This window comes from Callospermophilus lateralis, chromosome 8, assembly GCF_048772815.1.
Source record: "Callospermophilus lateralis isolate mCalLat2 chromosome 8, mCalLat2.hap1, whole genome shotgun sequence".
NCBI classification, from domain to species: Eukaryota; Metazoa; Chordata; class Mammalia; order Rodentia; family Sciuridae; genus Callospermophilus; species Callospermophilus lateralis.
The window spans coordinates 83,924,585-83,944,913 of NC_135312.1; the positions used below are offsets into that span (position 1 = coordinate 83,924,585).

Here is a 20,329-nt window from a genome sequence, read left to right on the forward strand (position 1 = left end):
TGTGAAAAGCATTTCCCATGCAATGTCTCTTCCATCAGTTCTATGAATCTGGTCCTGTTAATGATAATGGAATATAATGTTTTATATCATCCATGCTCACTTCCCTCAGTCCTTTCTCAGGTTCACAATTCCTTAGCCATGACCTTAAAACCCAGAGCTCTGAAAATCAGAAGCTTTTGTTGTCTTTAAACAAATTAATATGGCAGTATCAACTTATCTGAACTTATAGGAGTTTTTTTAAAAAATTTTTATTTGTTCCTTTTAGTTCTACATGACAGTAGAATGTATTTTGACATCATACATACATGGAGTATAATTTCTCATTTTCATGGCTAAACAGAATGTGGAGGTATCATGGTTGTGTGTTTACACATGAACATAGAAAAGTGATTGTCCAATTCATTCTGTCTTTTTTTAATGGTCTTTATTTTTTTCCCTGCTATCAAAATACAGGCAGAAACAACATCACTGTGTGCTTATAAGTTACTACCCCCGATGCCACTACAGTGACAGTATTTGAACACATCATTTTACACAAATCCAAACACTTAGGAATTCCAACACACAACTGGTTGTAAGGGTTTAGATAAGGATTGTAAACCTCTATTTAAATTTTCAGGGTTTGAAGGAGATTTAAAAATACACTTCCTGACAGGTTTGGTGGTGCAGGCCTGTAATCCCTCTGGCTTGGGAGGCTGAGGCAGGAGGATTGCAAGTTTAAAGCTAGCCTCAACAACTTAGCAAGGCCCTAAGCAACTTAGTGAAATCGTGTTTCAAAATAAAAAAAATAAAGGCCTGGAGATGTGGCTCAGTGTTTAAGCACCCGTGGGTTCAATCCCTGGTACCAAATAAATGAACAGATAATAAATAAAAGTAAGCTTCCTCATTGTATGCATGGAGAAAATGCACACTAACATCAGAATTCAGAACAAGGTTCATTTTTCTACATCATACTTTCTCTCTACTCATCAGATTGAAATCTAACTCTCCTGGCTACAAAATAGACGTAATAATGATAATAGTATCATAGAAATATTGCAAGGAGGGGCTGGGGATGTGGCTCAAGCAGTAGCGCGCTCGCCTGGCATGCGAGCGGCCAGGGTTCGATCCTCAGCACCACAAAAAACAAAGATGTTGTGTCTGCCAAATACTAAAAAATAAATATTAAAATTTTTTTAAAAAAGAAATATTGCAAGGATTAAATAAGATAACGCAAACACAGCAATTGACACATAATGATTCTAAAAATATGTCCATAAACAGCATTAATATCACTAAAGATAACACACTGAATTATTGGCCTTTGTGATTTTCTTGTCTGCACTTCCTTATATGTGAGTGATCTCACAGGGTACCCACATTGCCAATGGCACCACCACAGAATGGAGGGCGGAAAGGCAAAACTTACTTTTTGGATATCCAAAGTAGGTTCTTGGTGCCCATACTATAAATTTTGAAGCAAAACCTTTTGATTTGCAAGAACCTTGTTTGGAAAAGTTTTTAGCAATAAAAATTGAAAGCCAGGAAAAAAAAAAAACAGAGTTTTTGCTGTAATCATAGATTGGAGAGAGAATGGAGAGACATTGAGATTCTACTGTCTTAAAAGACTAGATGAAATCTACCTGGGTCAGGGAGAGGAAGAAAGGCTGGTGGAGCAAGACTCTGGAAGGTTGTGTTGAGATCGGAGATGAGGTCCTTAAACTTGGAAAGACCACATGAAAGAATCCATTTTGCAAGCCTCTGCTGCTGCCATCATCGGGGACAGAAGCCAGGCCTGCAGGGTTCTAGCTGGGAGCACTGCAGGTCAGTTGTGCCCTGTCTTTATTGTTCTTGTCTATTGATCATCTTCTGATAAGAGTGGGGATGTGGCTCAATGGTTAAGCACCCCTGGGTTCAATCCCTGGTACCAAATAAAATAAAAATGGTGTGTGCAACAACTGTCTAGCTACAACTTAACTTTTTTAAACTTATTTTTTTTTAACAGAAAAAGTAATGACCTCAGGTCAAGATGATGCAGTAAAAATTAATGCTTTGATGGATCCCCTCTGCTCCTAACACTCAGAAATGATTGGTAAGTTATAAAAATCGGAACCCCACCAGACCTATCAGGACTTGCAACAATATGAATACCTATATGGAGTCAATAGAAATACAAAAAAAGTGGACAGAATGAAATTATGGGCTTATTAGGCTCTGATTTTGGAATGAATTGATCACCTGGTAGGGGTGGGGGTGGGACCAAGGTCATGTTTTGGAAATCATGTTTTTAAACTCTGATTACTATTTCTGATTGTTTCCTCATCACTTTTTATATTTATTTTAAAATGAGCACATCTTCTTGAATCTTTGAACTTACTAATTAAAGGTTACAGGTGTATGAATACTTAATTGTTATGGCTTTAAAAAAATTCTCTCTTGTTTCTCCAATTATTGCAATTCACTCCCACTGTGTTTCTATTTGTCTCAGACTTTCTCTTTCCCTGTTGCTTGTTTTCATATACTGTGTGTCTTAGGCTGTCTGTTCAGCTCTAAAAATGTAGGACCGTGCACCTGGTGTGGGTTTCCTCTGATGTTACATTTCAGTAGATTTAAGTAGGTTGATTTTCCTGTAATTCTCTCTGAAGTGGGAAATCATACTGGGAGCATTTTGTTCTGTGATGTCAACTATTAGATTTTAGTTTAGAGTGAGTGGGTAGGGAGCCAGGGGAGAACCTCCCAGATGCCAAGGAAGAGGAATTTACTCTGAAGCACTAACATTCACACTGGAGGCTTCAAACTTCTCCCTTGAACTTTTGTTCAACTTTTGAAGGGCACAGTCCCACAGATTTTTGCAGGAGAGAACATTCTGGTTGCTTGTCTTTGATTGGAAGGGGTAGAGGGCTGGAAATGTGCTTTCAGTGAGAGCATCTGCCTAGCATGCATGAGGCCCTGGGTTTGACCCCCAGCCCTGAGAAAAGAGGTGGGTAGGTGTGGTGGAAGAAAGGGAAAGGGGCACCTAGCGGCTTCAGTTTTACATTTTAACTTTCTTGGAATTCTGACTCAGAGCATCTGGGAAGTTTCAAAAGGAAGTTTGGCTTCTATTACTCTCTTGTTAAATTAATGATGAGAAAGTAATATATCATGACAATATTAGCATTGTTCCTCTTCCAAATGATGAAAAGCTTCACTGATTTAAGACAGAATGCTATGCTCTCACTTATCATAGAACCATTTAAGAAAGATTTACTACTTACAGGACTTTCAGGGATCTTTCACCAAATTCTCTTTTTCATTAAATCACTCTATATCTTTTGTGTAAAATCCATCCTTAGAACCCAGCTAGCTGAATGGTACAGGTTCAATGACTCACTCAACTAGTAGAGCTACCTTACAAGGAAACATCCTTGGTCAGAGTGATATTGGAAATTCAAGCTCAACGACATTATTAGAAAATAACTTCAAGACACCGTGACCCAGAGATTGGGAGGAGAGTCCTGTCCCTCACCCGGAGACACAGAGATACATGGTGAGCCACCCTGCACTGGAGTTCATTATTCAGCAAAGCGTGGCTCCACAGCCCAACATCAGGGTACATATAGGCTTGTGGCTGCCACCACCACTGGGACATCTCCGCTTGTATCAAGGGACAACAATAAGGACCTGGTAAGATATCACCAAGATCCCTATGGGCCTGGCTGCACCAAAGGTTTCTCTACTAGGGGTGCTAATAATTATCCTGTTGCTGAGGTAACAGGGAGTCTTGCATGGGGTTGCCTGTCTCTTGTTCCTCCTACTAACAGCCAACTTCTTATGATTACCCTCTCACTAGTCATATAATTTAATACCTCCATATTCTAACATTCTACCTCATAAACATCTCAGCCAACTACCCAGGCCCCCTTCTACCATTAGAAACTGTAAACCATTATGCAAGCCTATGGACTATATTGTAGAAGATAACCGAACTCATCATTTCTAATTATAGTGACAAAACTGTAATGTAAAAATAGAAGCTAACTGATCTATCGCTGCACATTGGGTACATTGAGTGCTGTAATATTGATCTCTTCCTTAAAAATGCGGTATTGGTAACCTATAGGGACACTATAAGACAATAGGGCAGAAGTTGTAATACCTGGGATCTGCACTGCAAGAGAGGAAGACCCGTAGACATCATGAAAAAACAAGGGAAGAAAGTGCCCCAAACAAACCACGATACTACAACAATAGAATCCATAGATAGTGCAGTAGGTGAAATGTCAGAGAAGGAGTTCAGAACATACATAACTAACATGATTTGGGAATTGAAGAACAACTTAAGTGAGCAGATGCAGGCAAAAAATTGATCACTCCAACAAAGAGATAAGAGAACAAATTCAAGTTGCAAGAGATTACTTAAAGAACGAGATAGAGATACTGAAAAAAAACAAACAAACAGAAATCCTCAAAATGAAAGAAACAATAAGCCAATTAAAAAACTCTATAATTTATAGCATCACCAACAGACTAGATCACTTGGAAGTCAGGAACTTAGACAATGAAGACAAAATATACAATCTTGAAAATAAAGGGACAACAATAAGGACCTGGTAAGATATCACCAAGATATTAGACTGTGATTAAAAGACCAAATTTAAGATTTATTGGGATAGAGGAAGGTTCCGAGATTCAAACCAAAGGAATGCACAATCTCTTCAATGAAATAATAGCAGAAAATTTCCCAAGCATGAAGAATGAACTGGAAAATCAAATACAAGAGGCCTACAGGACACCAAATGTACAAAATTACAACAGTTCTACACCAAGACACATTATAATGAAAATGCCTAGTCTACAGAATAAGGATAGAATTTTAAAGCTTGCAAGAGAGAAAAATCAGATTACCTATAAGGGAAGACCAATTTGTATCTCAGCAGATTTTTCAACCCAGACTCTCAAAGCCAGGAGAGCCTGGAACAACATCACCAAGCTATGAAAGAAAATGGATGCCAACCAACAATCTTATATCCAGCAAAATTAAGCTTCAAATTTGATGATGAAATAAAAATCTTCCATGATAAATAAAAGCTAAAAGAATTTACAGCAAGAAAGTCTGCACTACAGAACATTCTTGGCAAAATATTCCATGAGGAGGAAATAAAAAACAATAATGAAAGGGAAGAACTACAATAAGGGAAAAGCCAACCAAAGGAGAAACCAAGTCAAGCTAAATATCAAAAATTTTAAAAATGAGCTGTAATATAATTCATGTCTCTTTCAACTCATTTTAATAAATTTTTACACATAAAAATTTTAACTACAATATCATCTAATTTTTCAGGCTTTTGTTTATTTCATATTATTTTGTTTTCCATTTCTCTTCACAAAGTTACACAAATATGTTCTTTAAAAGTTTTAGAATTTTATACATTATATTTTAACATATAATTAATTTGGTATGTGTATATACATTCCCTGTGATATGAGATGAGGTATATTTTACTCTCTTATAATTAAAAATCATTATTCAAGATTCAAGGATGAAAAAGCTTAATCAGAGTAAAAATTGTTTAATAAGGTATTTATAATGGTAAGGGAGAGGTTGAGAGAAACTAACAAATTTTGTGAAGCACCTTTCCTTTTGTAAAATTGGAGAGGTGAGAGGTGAAATAAGAGAGAGCCATTATGAAAAACTTGTAGGAGAAGGTGACCTAACTGAAGTTATTCCCACCAAAAGCATGTAGAAAACAACTCACAGTCTAATAGAGTCTTATAAGGAGGAATAAAACACCTTGCTCTACTCTTGTATATTTTAAGTACATCTCTTTGGTGTTCCTTTCTGATGGAACTCAACAAGAAACCACATAACAAGAGGACTTGTCATGCAGCCTACAGCATATGTCTCACCAAAAGGTGAAAGATGGAGAAAGGAGCCAATATGGCAGCCATTGGTTACATGAGGCCACTGAGATTTGAAATGTCTCTAGTCTGAATTGAGGTGTGCTATGTGTTAAATAGACATTAGATTCCAAAGACTTACTGGAACAAAGAAAATGAACATGAAATACTTATCTTACTAACAATTACTTTCTTTGCAAATTATGTTGGTAATCCATTGGTTTAAATGAAAATGTATTAAAATTAATTTCTCTATTTGTTTAAAAAAAGAAGTAAAGGAGCACAAGCTAACATATTCTGTATCTTGACAGTAGTACTATATATCCATATATATGTTGTCATTTTTTATATTTGTGTTATCAAAATTCATATAACTATAAAACTAAACAGGATAAATTTACCATATATAAATTATATCTCAACAAACATGACTTTAAAAAGAAATCTAGTTCATGAAGTATTTTAACAGTATTGAGCACATACTAACCACCTGATAATAATGGCTGTTATTATGATTCATTAAAACAACCAGCATCAAGATGTTTCATAGTGGGGTAGAGAGTGGGAGAAGGGAGGAATAGAAAAACTCTAGATAGGGCAAAGGGGTGGCATGGGAAGGTAGTGGGTAGGGGGTTAGAAATGATGGTGGAATGTGATGGTCATCATTATCCAAAGTACATATATGAAGACATGAATGGTGTGAATATACTTGTACATAATCAGAGATATGAAAAGTTGTGCTCTATATATGTAATATGAATTGTAATACATTTTCCATTGTCATATATAATAAGAATAAAAAATAAAATAAATAAATAAAAAAGAAAAGAAAGGAACTTCAAGAATAATATCATCTGCTGATTGGCTGTTGCATTATTATTATTATTATTATTATTATTTAGTACTGGAGATTGAAATCAGGGGTGCTTAACCACCAAGCCATTCCCTAGCCCTTTTTTTGTTTTTATTTAGAGATAGGGTCTCACTGAGTTGCTTAGTACCTCACTCTTACCCAGGTGAGCTTTGAACTGGTGATCCTCCTGAGTCGCTGGGATTACAGGTGTGTGCCATGGTGCCCAGCTGCATTGTTCTCATTGATGAAATTGTAAGGAATATTTTCTACTTTGTACTGGAATATTTTCTACTTTGGCTTGGTGTTTCTACCCAAAATAGAAAAACTTGCCTAGAAGTAATTGTAATTTTCTAAAAATTGGTATGAGAAACACCTGTGCCGCATAAAAAAAACAATGATGCAGTTGAATTATGGGTTATGAGGAAAGCACCTTCAGACAAAATTCCATGTTTGCTATGAGATTGAAAGCGGGGGGAAAGCTTAATGGATGTATTCAACTCTGCCTTTAACAAGAGGAATGCATTGACTGCACTCATTTCAACCTAGAAAAAACAACTTCCTCTTTCTGATGCCATTTTTTTTCCATATCTAATATTATCTGTTTGCCACTGGTAGTCCCCTTCACCATGACTGAAGATCACATTGAAGCAACATATGTGGCAAGGAAAACACAAAGATGGATGAGTCATGATGTGTAGCCCCTCTGAAAGGTCTTTGGACATTCCCTACTCACTGAAATATGGATAGAGTACAGGTAGTCACCTGGAAACCCAGGTTTAGCATATGTGAATGTCCATCCTCCTAAACCAAGGTAAAGTTAAATTTCCCCAGGAGCTAGTTTCACAGGAAATAAAGGACCCATCTCTTCTCTTCCAATGACTGGTGAAAAGGTAAGATACTTTTAGAATATTACATCTCAGAAGGCTCATCAGGATACAGTATTTGGGGAAAAAATGGAATTTGAGTCTCTGACACTTATCAGTTGAATCGTGAACAAATTACTTGCACTCATTAAGCTTTAGTTTCCCATCCGTATAATGGGGTGGTGGTCCTCCCTTTTTAAATAATACTGCAAATATTTCATAAGTTCATACACCCATTTATAAAACCGATGGCACAAAGTTGGGTTAACGTGCTTTATAGAGGAAGTTAGTGTTCAGAGCATAAGCCAAATGGGGGCCTCCAAAATGAGAAAAAAATGGGTAAAATTATTTGATTTTTCAAAAGGAAATTATTAAAGTAGATATCCTCATTAAAAAAAAAAGATTGCTTATGTTTTCTCACGCTTTTAAAAAGTACGTTTGACACTTTGGTGCTGTCCTATTTTAAGTCACACATGTAGAAATGGCCCCAACTTCTCAGTGCTTGGTTACTTAAAGGACATTTGGCTCTCTCTTGTCTCTTCCTCTCTCCCTGGAGTCTCTCTTCCTGGGACCTCACCCAGTAGCACTGAACCATTTTATTAAATTGAATATGCACAGATATTTAAATACATTTATGCTGGTGTACTTGGGATCCAGCTTTTGATTCATTGTGAATTTTCCCCTTAAAATAATTCAAGGCCATGCATATCTGTGTCTCTCCTATTTGTTTACTTTCTGTCTGTGGCTTTTCAGCTTATATTTTTCTATATTGCTTGATATATTTTCAAGTTCACAGACCCTGATGTCTGATGGAGTTTTCTGGCCTATTATGCAGAAAACAAACCAATATCTATTCAAAAATGTAGAAAACTAACTACAAATTCACAGGTGGTAAATATTTAAAATATAATGAAACTCACAGGTTTTCCACTTTCTGACATTTTCGTTATGGAGGTAAATTGATGTACAGCAAAGCACACCAGGTAAGTGCTCATGGGAACAGACTTCTGAAAAGTTGTTCGCATCCATTGGTCATCCACTGACTCTGTTTTCTATAGAATACAAAAGATAATTTTTCATTTATCAAGAGGTCAATCATGTCCAAGACAAACAAATGGTGACCCCCCAGCTCTTCTCTCTACTCAGGAGCTTTGCCAAAGCTCAGAAGTAAAAAGTTTTGTGGTGATGTTGAAAAGACTAAAGGAAAATTCACATTATTTTAAGTATTGTGAAAGAGTAACTGAATTATATGCAGCATTGGGTTTCTCTAGGAAAAACAGAATTTGGACTATGATGTCAATTGGATGAGACACTAAACAACAATACTCACCATAATATTTTAGGGGGTATTATGATCTGTTAATAAAGGATAGGCTAGTGTTTAATATTGTCAGGGAGAAAGAACTTAGTAAATGTTTGCTGACTTGAGTACATGCAGGAGGGGAATCACTCTATCAAGAATAAATGAATGGTGGCTTCTCTTCTCCACTTCTAGTTGTCTACATAGAAGACCCACGGTATGGCCTCTAAAGTCAGTGCCTTGGTTACCATGGACAGAGAGAAGGATTCCAGTGCTTGACATACTCCTTCTCTGTCTGGGTTTTTTTTTTTTCCACACCAGCTCTGCAGTCCTCCCTGTCAATCATGAATCCTAATACTTCAACAATGAATGTTTTCTCAATTCTTGGTACCATCGTTTAAATGCTTCCACTTCCTCTTATAGCTTCTATCTAAGTGGGAAGCTTTACAAAGAGATTAAATGAGGGAGGCTGAACTAGAATTGATATATGATTGACATTATGTGTATGTGCTTATATAAAAATGCTGGGGTTCCAGTAAGGTAGTTACTCCGCGATGAAAGACTAATAGTATTAGTGTTGATCTCCTAATGACCTGAAAATTTTCCCTTTTCCAGCTCTATTGTCTGGATCTAGAAGAAGGTCAAGAAATATAACTCTATGAAATGAAAGGTAATGTGGGGAGACTGTGAGCCTGTGAGCAGAGACTGGTAAGTTTGCTTCCCCCTCCCATTCTCTTCCCTCACTCATGCCAAGACATTCTGATGATGCTGTACCCTGAACCCATCTTCTGGGTCAGTGTGTCACACTTTAACTTTATTCTTTCCTCTCTCTTCTCCAACCAAAACTTAATTTCTCATGTGCCTGATACCAAAAAAAAATCAAGTTTAGAAGCTAGTTCACATGGAGGCATGGATGGCTGACGACAGCTTACATTTTAACCCTCTGATGTTTTTGTTTTGTTTGTCTTTTCAAGGGATATTTTATTATCAAAAGAGAAGAATTTCAGTGATGACATGTCAGGCAGTGAATCAGAAAGATCAGAGGTATAATTTCAGCCTCAGTGTCCTTCTGGTACTAAATAAATGATAATTATACCTAAAGATGAGACCTACTCTTTGACATGCCAAAGGTATAAAGTATGTTGAACTTCAACTTTGAGGTAATGATATTCTAGTTAACTACATTACCAATTATAGAGGAAAGAGTTTTATGTTAATTAATGATTACACAGGCAGAAATTAGTGTAGCCTGTTATTTATCCAGCAGTTGACAAACATTTCCTGTTCTCAAAAAAAAAAAAAAAGAAAAAGAAAAAAAGAACTACAGGCATGGTCTTTGCTGGAGTTGGCTTCTACAACCCAGTATTTAAGTAAAGATTTTTCACAGTAGTTTTTCGGTGTTTAAAAACTGGTTTTATATTCAGCTGAAAATAAAACTACTGAGTTTTATTTTAGGCCCAGAAATATTTCTAAGCCTGTAATTCCATTAGTTTGTCATGAATTCATCATTATTAGGGGATTTTGTGAGTTGAGCAAAGTCCCAGCCAATGGATGTCTACTGTTTTCTCTCCTGCACAGAAACATGGAGGTGACTTCTTTACTGGACTGTGATTACCAGAACTCAAAGCAAAAGAGAGTGTTAAATTGTATTCTGAATCTTCTAAACCTACAATGAGTGCACATTTAGTTCTAGAATTTAATGGTTTTTCTTCCTTGGCAAATCAGGTATTTTAGCTGATATTATACACACAGACTATCTGCATAAACAGAACATTAAGAAATACTCACCTCCACGGGCATATTTGAAAGTGCTTGATATTCTTTGGGGTGGATGATGGATATGTTGTAAGTCGCCTTTTTGTTGGGCTCATCAAAACATGGGAAGGATTTCCTGGCATCTGTTGGTTCATGGTCCGTGGCCGCTATGCTCCTTAGAAATAAACACATAGACAGAATACATGCTGCCTCTTTTGACAGACCCTATGTTCTTATTCCTATACACACACACACAAAAAAAAAGTGATTATAACTATTAAATTTCTTAACACAAGGTTCCATCTAGGAAAATCATCAAATAACTGTCAAAGTCTGCCCTGGAATTTTTAGATTGGCAAATCCATGAAAATCCAGAGACAAACAATTTCCTGTATTTTATTTGAATATTTACACATTTTACAAATCTGTTCAGTGGGCCAAAATAAAATATAATTATGAATCATGACTCTTTCTATCCCAAACTCATTGAGCAACAAAGAGATAAATACAAGGCTAAACTCAAAGGCCTGTTTCTAACTGTCTTAGAGGTAGTGAGCAGCTGTATTCTGTCACAGAGCAGAGGAGTATCTTGCAGCATCTCCAGGTCCTATCCGAATGGCACATTCTGTCTTATTTATGTTATACAACAGACAGAAATCCAGTTTCATTTTCATGCAGAGGCAGTGCTGAGCAATTCCCCAGGTAAAGTAAACTTTGGCCTGATTTAAAACAAATCCACCTTTGGGGGCCAGGGATGTAGCTCAGTGGTAGACAGGTGCTTAGCATGAGCAAGGCCATGAGTTCAATCCCCAGCAATTTTTTTTTAATTTTTAAAAACCCACTTTTGAAAAGATACAGCAACATTCTCTTGTGACTCTAGGCATTTGCCTGTGTTCACTAAAATGTTAATGTTTAATATTTCTAGAATTTCAAAATGAAAAGTTTTTTTGCTGAAAAATCTGCTCAAAATCAATTAAATATACATTTTATACCTGTAAACATATTAAAATAAGGCAACAGTGTTGTATATTTGCTCATTGGAAAACTATACAAAGTAAAAAGTATAAAAGAAAGGAAAAGTAAAGCAATGTTGATTTATATTCATTAATAATTTGTAAAAGGAAACTATTTTGTTCTTCAGGATTCTCAGAAGCTAAGGAAGGCCTATCATAAAGAGTACCAATTTAAGTTATCAATCATTCATTTGTCCCACAAATAGGTGTTGTCCCTACACACACACACACACACACACACACACACAAACACATCATTCTAGGTGCTGAGGAAACAACAAAGACTTTATAGATAAGGTCCCTGATATCTTATGAAAAGATAGATACCCAAACAACTCAGTAATTTAGAAGAGCAATGAGAGTTAAACACAAACAAACCAGGGGAGATGGCCGACAGTGACCCAGGAAAAGTGATGAGCAATTTCTGGTAGAATAATCAAAGGGGAGCTCTTGGAATGAATGATGGTGTGCTGAGGTCTGGATAATCACAAAAAAACCAGACAGGTGAAGAATAAGTGAACAGTGAGTGCCAAGTCCTTCTAGTAAAAAAAGAACCTGGTGCAGTTGAGGAACTGAGAGGTGGTCAGCTGAAACCCAGTGAACCAGGTAACTGGGGCAAAAGAAGAGTTCAGCACAGTCAGATGAGGAGAACAGGCCATGGGAACACTCTGCATTTTTATTTTGGTTCAAGGATTTATTATATACACTAATTTACCTAAAAAGTAATATGCCATAGGTCAACATCCATCCTAGGTAAAATTATAATAGTTTTGAATTTTTTCCAAAAGCTATCTGGATCTAAAAAAAATTTCTTGTTAAAAACTTGGCCAAGAAAACTAATATATACTAAAAATAAATAAAACCAGAAGACTGGCTATCTTTCAGGAGAGTGTTGACTGAAAAAAGGGACTTTTTCAGATGATTGGACAACTTTGTTTTCATCATAGAGATATAGATAGCAAAGATGGGCATATTTGTCAAAGTTCCTTGAATCGTGATCATTAGATTTTTACATTTCAATGTATTTTATCTAAAATAAGTGTAAATAAATGTTGAACACGATGAAGTACATTTGTATTTTTGCAATGGTATGTGTTAGCAATTTGGAAAACATCCTTCTCCATTTCCTAAGCATGGCAAATGAAAAAAAAATTGAAGATAATCTTTATGATAGGGCTTCCTTAGCTTCCTTAGCTTAGTAGATTCCTCACTGTTGGGTAAGGGAGTTACATATTTGTAAAGTGAACACTAAACTGCACTCTGTGGGGCTGAATTGTAATTACATGTTTCATTGTGATTTCAATGATTTTAAATACAAGTATAAAAAGCAGATAATACAGAAATACAGAGACATATATGTCCTTGCTTTATCTACTGAGCAAGACTGGAAACAATGACAGGCTTGAAGTAATGAGCAGAACTAGTTCCCAGATGACTTTAAAATATCATTCTCTACTGAAAGAAACCAGGACTCCTTGGAGAAATGGCTTATTCTGGTGCTGGGTCAGGAAAATTCCAAGATGATCTTGGAATATCTAACTGTGCCAAAAAGTCAGGAAATATTCAAAGAATCATGGGAACAAGTTGAAAGGACACAAGAGCCTGCGTGACGTGAGCACCACTGGACTAACTTGGGAGAACTGGAACATCAAAATAAATAAGGGAATTCATGAATCCATGAATCCTTATTCTGACTTTCAAAACAAATAAATAAATAGGGAGGAAGGAAAGCTCTTTCTTAGTGTGCAAACTCATAATTTTAGTAGGAATAATGGTCTTCTAAAATCGTCAGTGGTAAATTTCATCTCACTCCAGTCAGAATGGCATCATAAAGAACACAAACAATAATAAAATGCTGGTAAGGAGGCAGAGAAAAAGGAACACTTTTATACTATTTTGGGGTCGTAAAAATAGTACAACATATGGAAATCAGCATGGGAGTTCTTCAAAAGACTAGGCATGGAACCACGGTATGACACAGATATAGCACTCCTTGGTATTTACCCTGAAGAAGTAAAGTCATCATACTGTAGTGACATGTGCATGTCCATGTTTACAACAGCACAATTCATAAGACCCAAACTACAGAACCACTCTAGGTGTCCATCAATGGATGAATGAATAAAGAAAATGTACACAATGGAGTTTTATTCAACCATAAAGAAAAATGAAATTGTGTGATTATGTAATTTGTAGGAAAATGGATGGAACTTGAGACCATTATGTTAAGTAAAATAAGCTAAACTCATAAGATCAAAGATTATATGTTTTCTCTCATATATGGAAACTGGAGAGGAAAAAGGAAAAAAAGAAATGATCTTGTGGAAGGTGTTTTGAAAACCAAAGGGAGATCAGTAAAGGAATGTGACCCTAGGGAGGGAGGGATGCAGGAAATACTGGGGAATGATATTGGCCAAATTATATTGTTATATATGTAACAACAAATTCCACCATTATGTACAACTATAATGCACCATTATATAAAAAAGAAAACATGGAAAGAGAAGAAAAAGAAGAAAATAAAATCATCAGTGGATGCTAAAAAAAGTGAGTAAAAGTTTGATGAGGGATATTTGCATAGTTTCAAAGAAACTTCAGAAAATCACTTATCAAGGAGGAACTGTCACTTTACAACAGACTCCAGTCAGAATGGCAGTCATCACTGTTGGATTCCATCTTGAGCAAGTGATTAAAGGTAGCATCACAAATAATAATACAACCAACAGTCTCCTGATGCGATTTCCTGAAGCAATACGGTGATATTCCTGATGTGTTTAACTTGAATTTTTAAATCCTAAGAGTCAGACGATCTAAAATTAAGTGATATTCTCAAAACAATGCCTGTGCTCTTCAAAAATATTGACACTGAGAAAGATAAAGAAGGGCTAAAGGACTGTCCTGGTTTCAAGGAGTACAAACAGGCACGATGCTACATGCAATGCATGAGTCAAGACTGCATTCTGGACCAGAAAAAAAAAATCAATTAGAACATAACTGGGTGGAAATTTGATTATGGACCATGGATTAGATAACTGTATTGTATCAATGTTAAATTTCCTGATTTTGGTAACTGTACTGTGATAACATTAGAGGATGCCACTGTACTTAAGAAATATGCAGATATTAAAAGAGAAAGGGAGAGAGTCTCACTGTATTCTCCAAAGGGCGAGCAGGTGGACAGACAGAGAGAGAAAGGGAGGGAGGGAACAGAGGAGGGAAAGTGGGGAAGGAAAAAGAGGGAGATGAAAGGAGAGAGAGAGAAAAGAAAAGGGACACGATGGAAATGACTTCTGAATCTGGGTTAAATTATTTATTCTGCAGTAGAATAATTATTGCCTGAGTTGTGTGGTGTTAACAGTTTGGTAAACTGAAGTTCCTAACATCTTATAGATTGTATTGAGTGCAAATGCATCAGAATAAAAACTTTGCACACTTTCCCAGAGTGTTAAGTTGTATACAATGATCCACCAAGCTCCAACCCTATGATTAGTCAGTTGCTTTTTTCTTCTGAATTCTGGAATCTGATTTTTTTTTTCCAGAAGCAGAGGAAAAGGAAAAGTCACTCCCTGTAAAAATGCTTCAACTTAATCAATAAGTCAGCTAACTAATTTGGGAAAGGGTGGGGGACTTCATGTGGGAGGGAGAGTAAGGAGGGAGTGGATCATTTTCCAAATAATAGCCATTGGGCAGGTTTCTAAATACTCTATTTTGTCCTTGGGTAGATGCTAGATAAACTCCTAAGGACCCAAGAGAGAGGAGGCTTCTCAGTCCTTTAGTGTTCTCTCTTTAAAGGAGGTTCTGCTTAGAATCAACAAATGGGACTTACTTAAACTAAAAAGTTTTTTCACAGCAAGAGAAACAATAAGAGAAGTAAATAGGGAGCCTACATCATGGGAACAAATATTTACTCCTCACACGTCAGATAGAGCCCTAATATCCAGAATATACAAAGAACTCAAAAAATTAGACAATAAGATAACAAATAACCCAATCAACAAATGGGCCAAGGACCTGAACAGAAACTTCTCAGAGGAGGACATACAATCAATCAACAAGTACATGAAAAAATGCTCATCATCTCTAGCAGTCAGAGAAATGCAAATCAAAACCACCCTAAGATACCATCTCACTCCAGTAAGATTGGCAGCCATTATGAAATCAAACAACAACAAGTGCTGGTGAGGATGTGGGGAAAAGGGTTCTCTTGTACATTGCTGGTGGGGCTGCAAATTGGTGCAGCCAATTTGGAAAGCAGTATGGAGATTCCTGGGAAAGCTGGGAATGGAACCACCATTTGACCCAGCTATTGCCCTTCTCGGACTATTCCCTGAAGACCTTAAAAGAGCGTATTACAGGGATACTGCCACATCGATGTTCATAGCAGCACAATTTACAATAGCTAGATTGTGGAACCAACCCAGATGCCCTTCAATGGATGAATGGATTAAAAAAATGTGGCATCTATACACCATGGAGTATTACGCAGCACTAAAAAATGACAAAATCTTGGAATTTGCAGGGAAATGGATGGCACTAGAGCAGATTATGCTTAGTGAAGCTAGCCAATCCCTAAAAAACAAATACCAAATGTCTTATGTGATATAATGAGAGCAACTAAGAATAAAGCAGGGAGGAAGAGCAGGAAGAAAAGATTAACATTAAACAGAGACATGAGGTGGGAGGGAAAGGGAGAGAAAAGGGGAATTGCATGGAAACGGAGGGAGACCCTCATTGTTACACTAAATTACATATAAGAGGTTGTAAGTGGAATGGGAAAATAAACAAGGTGAGAAATGAATTACAGTAGAAGGGGTAGAGAGAGAAGATGGGAAGGGAGGGGAGGGGGGATAGTAGAGGATAGGAAAGGTAGCAGAATACAACAGTTACTAGTATGGTATTATGTAAAAATGTGGATGTGTAACCCATGTGATTCTGCAATCTGTACTTGGGGTAAAAAAGGGAGTTCATAACTCACTTGAAGCTAATGTATGCTAATGTATGAAATATGATATGTCAAGAGCTTTGTAGGGTTTTGAACATCCAATAAAAAAAAAATTAAAAAAAAAAAAGGAGGTTCTGCTTGATAATAGGCAAAACGTGCCTTCTGAAATCAGAGTATTCCTGAGCTTACACATGGACCTGGGGCAGATCTGGCTTGGTTCGTCTTGGTGGTCTTCCCAGCAAATCACAGCAAGTCCAACTCCTTCACAGTGACCTGGATTTACATCAGTGCAGGCAAAGTGACATTCATCAACCAGCAGGGCCACAAAATGGGTATTTTTTTTTCTTTGTTAAAGTGCAGGATCATATGATTTTAGGGTAAAGCCCTCTTCTAAAACTAAAAATTCTTACATTCTAATCTTACTTTGATCCCTTAAGTGTGATTCTTAAGCAAGTCACAAAACCTTCCAACTTTCAGTGTCCTCAAACTGTAAAACCTAGTCACCAGAGCATGTCTAGCCTCTTCACAAGGTTAGGGGAACATAGGAGGGGGAAGGTCATAGGTAGTAATATATTTGAAACTCCCTTGAAATTTACACGATAGGTTTAGGACACGCCTCATTGTATTTCCTATAAATCTAGAAAGCTAACTATGCTTTCTGATATAGCACTTTACATAATCTAAAGTATTTATAATTTATTCATTTGACTAGAATATATATTAGAACAAAATAACTTTGTAAATACTATAGGTAATAAACCATTTTTAAAAATGATAATCCCTTCTTTTTCTCTTGGATGACTAAATAACCTAAAAGCCTCTATTAATATAGTCAAATTCAATAAACATGACTAAATTTTTTAAAATATTATGCAAACTTGAAGGCAAGGTTTATGAGATAGCAATGTAAAGCAATTGTAGATCACAACTTCTCTGGGGAGGTTTGATTCAGTGATTCAGATTTCTTCTTTTAAAAATCTAATGAACTATTTTACAAATTAATGGAAAAGTCTGACTAATAGCATAATACATTTGGAAGTGACTCTTGGGTATGTCCTGAAAAGCTATCACGCCAGTCCAATGTGCTGCTGTGAAACCCTTCTCCATAGGGGCCTCTCTGTGTCACATTAAGTCAATTGCTAGACCTAGCATGTTAAAAAGAAATTCCTTGTAACTTATTAATTCATTCACAGGAAGAACATCCTTCTGACTTTTCAAAGCACATTAGATCAAGGTGACTCTGGAGAAAGCTGAGGAAGAGATCCAAGTCACAGCCTAATTCACTCTGAATCAACTTTAAAAAACAAACAAACAAAAAAAAACCTACCTGATCATCTCATAAACCACTTTTTATGAGGAAAAAAACACCTTTTTCCAGTGAACATTCTCAGGCTATGTTCAGCAATTTAATAACCTGAACCAGCAAAATAACTACCAAGTCCAGATGAAATCCTTAAGCAAAGGGCTTCTGATGCCAAATGTCTATGCAGACTAAGTAAAGGGTTCCAGAATTGTGTAGGGAACCTCATCAGTCAGTGCAGGATGGCTCACATAGATTTCAGACTTCAGTGTAGTTTTATGGTGATCTGAATAAACCAGTTAATAATTTAATTTCCAATTGCTTGTTTTTTTATTGCTTGACCTTGGATATTCAAGGTCAAGTAAAAATCTTTTTCTGTTATTTCCTCACTTCCAAAAGGAAATTATGAAACCTCTTTAAACAAGTAAACAAAACCCCTTCCCAAGTCTAATTCTTTACTGATAATGGGCAGACTGATAGCATGACATCAGTCTAAGAATATAAGCATAAGCTGAGTACAGTGAAAATTTTAAGATCAAAACTGCACATGCTTGAGTATACACCTCTGTGCAGGAGAATATACCACCTGCCCCACACACTTGACTGTGAGCATCTCACTGATGCTTCCACCCAGAGCCTAAATCTCATTACAAACTTCAGATATATTTATTCAAGTGCTCACTAGTCGTATCTTCTCAGATGTCTGACAGGCCTCCAGCAGGCCTAACACTGAAGTTGGCCTTCCTTCCTAAACCAGTTCTTTTTTCTTCCATTTGCAACATCAACTAAAGGCAAGAGCCATCACTCAGATCACATACCTCGGGCATCTGAGACCCATAACATTAGCCCTTCTCCAGTCAGTTGATCTGGGAATCTTGACTACCTTCCCTCTACTTTCTCCATTGTGTCTTCGTCTCTCTATCCTGAAACCACTATCTGATGGATGCTCATTTCTTTTCAGTACTTCCATATACTTAGATGTTGATTTATCTCTTTCCTTCTCCATCTCCATCCAAAGAGTTAACCAGTTAATTCCTCCTTCACAGTTTCTGTCACAGCTAGCCCTCTTTTTCTTCCCTGCGTGTTTCCCAGAGTTATCTCTAGCTAGCTTCTTCCGATCAGAGACCACAGACTAATGTTCTTCCCGCTGTTATGAGTTTCTGACTTGGCATCCACCTGCTTTTATCTTCTCATCTCCTTCTTCCTATTAAAATCCCATTTATCAAAACTCAATTGAAATCCTCCCAATGTTATGAAGGACACCTTCAAAAACCCAAATTAGAAATGACCTGCTCCTCTTTTAAAGTCTTCTTGTACTTTCTGTCAATTCTAATGATTCTCAGTCACAAAAATATAAAGATTGCATTCCAAAGTCAAACAAAGATTTGACAAACTGCTCTTCCATTCCATAGCATGGGGAGAAAAGGAACCAAGGCTAATTTCCCACCCTAAGTGAGAAAATTTCACCAGTGAAAGTTGAATTCATTAATGGGAAATGGGAGGCAACTTTGTCAATTTGAATTTCAATGTCTCGGCATGTGTAGGGGAACACCAGTCAGATGGGGCCTGAATGAAAAGGTTCCCATGTAGTCATTCAATGACATTTGAGCGTTTGCTGTGTACTAGGTGGGAAACAGGAGACCCACCGTCTCTTCTCAGGAACTCCACTGGAGATTCCACAGTCACAGTGTGGGAACTGTGTACTATGGCAGTCTGTCAAAGATTCATAATGGACATTATCAAATAAAAGTTTCCAAAAAGTCCCACGATTAAAAAACAAACCAAATTATGTATGTAATATTATTTCTTTGGTTGATTTGGCCACAGAATCCCTCCCTTGATTCTCTTCTGGCAATATCTACTAAGGTTCCTTACAACCAGAATGCTATAGAATATACCTCGGGAAATTCTGTGCAAGAGTAATTCAAACACTGAGAAGGAAATGCTGAGTGTTTGGGAGAAGAAAATACATACTTTGGAGATTTAAGTAGAGGGAAACTTTTTGGGAAGAAGAAAACAGGAAACCCTATATAACACAGTGAGTACAAGTAGAGGGGAAGAATGTAGGGAGGGAAACATTCCAAAGGTTACAGTTAAGTGGTATTTCTTAGACTCTTAAGTAACAGTCTAGAGAGTAGGAAGAGGTGGGAAAGAAAGGAAAAGTGATGCAACGTTTCTCAGCCTCTCTGTTACTATTAAGATAATGTGGATATTATTATTATTAATAAGGGCTCCACTTATTTTTTTCCACCTCTCAATCTTGAGAAAAAGAATCATGGATTGTTGTCTCATCTCCTCTTTGTGAAATTCAGGTCCTGGTTGTGTTTGCAGAAATCAAGTAATTTTGGTTACTATTGAGTGCAATCATGCTTAGAATGCATTGAGACTGTCACAGATTGATATCCCAAACTGATACTCAACCCCAGAATAAAATTTTATGTTAAGGT

The 20,329-nt window shown here is 36.7% G+C and overlaps 1 protein-coding gene across 1 annotated transcript in view; it reads right to left on the reverse strand.

Moving 5' to 3' along the window:
• The window catches only part of Enpep (glutamyl aminopeptidase), an 80,693-nt gene that overhangs the window by 56,311 nt on the left and 4,053 nt on the right, over positions 1–20,329 (reverse strand). The window contains exons 2-3 of the mRNA XM_076864573.2: positions 10,661–10,802; positions 8,493–8,624 (exon numbers count right to left, since the gene is read on the reverse strand). Coding sequence (XP_076720688.2) covers positions 8,493–8,624; positions 10,661–10,802 — 274 coding nt within the window. The remainder of the gene's footprint in view (positions 1–8,492; positions 8,625–10,660; positions 10,803–20,329) is intronic.